The sequence below is a fragment of the Apaloderma vittatum genome, unplaced genomic scaffold (genome assembly GCF_000703405.1).
Source record: "Apaloderma vittatum isolate BGI_N311 unplaced genomic scaffold, ASM70340v1 scaffold44519, whole genome shotgun sequence".
NCBI classification, from domain to species: domain Eukaryota; kingdom Metazoa; phylum Chordata; class Aves; order Trogoniformes; family Trogonidae; genus Apaloderma; species Apaloderma vittatum.
The window spans coordinates 7,596-10,072 of NW_009734326.1; the positions used below are offsets into that span (position 1 = coordinate 7,596).

General features: G+C 39.8%; 1 protein-coding gene across 1 annotated transcript in view; it reads right to left on the reverse strand.

Annotated features, from left to right (window-relative positions):
• Positions 1–780: 780 nt before the first annotated feature.
• Positions 781–2,477, reverse strand: part of LOC104279040 (mitogen-activated protein kinase 11-like) — a gene marked incomplete at its 5' end in the record, with an annotated part of 13,741 nt that continues 12,044 nt past the window's right edge. Inside the window, one exon of the mRNA XM_009876203.1 lies at positions 781–1,261. Coding sequence (XP_009874505.1) covers positions 1,188–1,261 — 74 coding nt within the window. The remainder of the gene's footprint in view (positions 1,262–2,477) is intronic.

Sequence of the window (2,477 nt, forward strand, 5' to 3'; positions counted from 1 at the left end):
CAGAAATGAACAACACTGAACAACTGTGAATCACAAGTATGTAGAAAGACACAGCCAGTACACCACAAGAGGCCTCGTGCCAAAAGATATTCCTGTTTCATTATTAAGCTTTGAATTGGGAAATCAGATAAATTTAATTCTTGAGGCAATCTTGGTATCTGGTGTATCCTGCAACTTATTACTTAATTTGCCAACTTTACAGAGACGGAGAGCCTTTAAAATTTTGCTTAAAAAGAAACTCCAATGGGACAGGTATTTTGTTTTTCACAAATTCTTAAATCTTGTTTTTTCCTATGTTCCAGATTATTTCCCCAAGGATTCCGTGAAGGAGAATAAAACAATGAGGAATATTCAACTCAAAGCTGTGAATGGAACTGAATACTCTTCCACTGCCATCTGTGACAGCCTTTGCCGAAGCTTGCAGAAGACCATAGAGATCTGCTGCAACGCTTTCCGGGCACCTTCCTGAGAACTTGGGCAAATTCACCCGTGCTCCACCGATGGCACGGTTAGGCTCACAAAGGGGTATTGTGCAGACTTAAAAAAAAATATACATGGGGAAAATAATGAAAACAGACGCTTGACTGGCAACAGAAGACAAAGATTTATTTTAACTGACTTTCAACTGGTGTTGAGATTGCTTGAGAGACATTCAGTAAATTTGTAAGACCACCACAGATATGACTACAAACGCATATTGTGTCTATCTCACTACCATGCCCTCTCTTCATAAAGGCACTAACTATAAATAATATGAAAACAGACAGATTAAACACCAGGAAAAAAAAAATGATTGCTTGTATGATCTTCTATGTTTATGTCTGTATACATTCATGCTTTAAATGTACAATTTTCAAATTAATTTAAAAGGTCACCTTTATTTTGGCAATACAACTGATAAAATGAAACATGCAGATCACAGGGCTCGACAGAACTCAGTGCATAATTTTGTCAGAATGAAGCAGTTCTTTATCACCCTTTGCGAGTCAGGAATACATTCATATTACAAGGCAAAAAAACCCCCACCCAAACTCGACATCATCTGGCTTCTGTTTAATGCGTCTGCTTTTCCACATCCTCTCCAACATCTTTGGATAGTAAAATCTAGGTCTGACCACAGGTTAAATTGTATGGTTATATTTTAACAGTCTTCATAGTGTAGCCAGGCAAGACAGAGCTGCCTGTATTCACTGTTCTATCTCCAGGCTATCCATCTTTAAGTCGGGGGGTTTAAAGCTCATCACTTCTTCATAGGTAAGTTCTGTAGAGAAGGGTGTAAGGGAGAGAGAAGAATTAGGTGATACGCTCTTCAAAAGGAAAATATTCCACACAAAACAGTTCTATGGATACACGTGACTTGTAGTTTTTATTTCCAGCCTTTTTAGGGTCCATATCCAAAAATAGACTGAATTCACTAGGAATCCTTCTGTTAACCTCAGATTACAAATTAGACTCACAAATACTGTTATTGTACAATATGTCTGTCCCCTTCAGCTAATTACTAAAACACACAGGCCCTGAAATGGAAACATCAATTATGCTGCCAGATGACCTGCCAAAAATGATGTAATAAAAGACAAAATGTCATGGAAAATGGAATCTTTAAAAGCACCCAAACAGGTTTTAAAATGTACACTGCTAACTGCGGAGAATGTTCTTTATCATCTCTCAGTCAATTGCCTTCAACATAAATCACTTGCAACTCTGTGCTAATGCCTTGGGATCTAGGTTTTGGGGTATTTTACATTTTATTGTAACTAACTTAATTGTTAGATTCTCTGAAAAAAAACCCCAACTTTTTTGGTCTTAAAAGCACGTAACAGTTCAACTTTCATCAAGAAGGGCTGAGCTGGAAACAGGGATTCCCTGCTATTTCACCCTGCTTTAGAAATAGCCCTTTCTCTTTTCATGCTGACAGTCATGTACCGCTTCGTGCTTTGCATGGTAACAGAGTACATCGTCAGCAGCTGCCTCCTATGTATTTTCTCAAGTTAGATATTGTATTTTAAGGAGCAAATCCCACGCACACATAAATATATGGCTAATGCCTTACCTCAGGTTCTGTTTTCCAAACAGTGATATTTAAATCATATCAAGCTTGTGCCTACCAGCTTGTTTATTAAACAGATCCCAGACAGCTGCTATGCCTGCAAGTGGACCTAGCACTCCCCTAATGAGTATGTAAAAATCTTGGGGCTAAATCTTGCTTATGCCCTGGCTGTGTTACGCTGCAGCACGGTGTACAGTGACCAGCATGCCAGCTTTGGTGACGGATTTCCCTGAAAGAAATTCTGTGTGCAGAACCCCTGAGGAGGAAGCATCGGTTAGGGCACTCCTTCAGTGACTGATGTGCAGCTATTAAGTGGCATCTGGTGACAGGCAGCCAGGCGGGAGATAGAGTGGTCCTGACTGAACTCCGAGGAAGCCAATGTCCTCACAGATCAGACACCTGGAACTGCAGTGGACACTATTCCTCC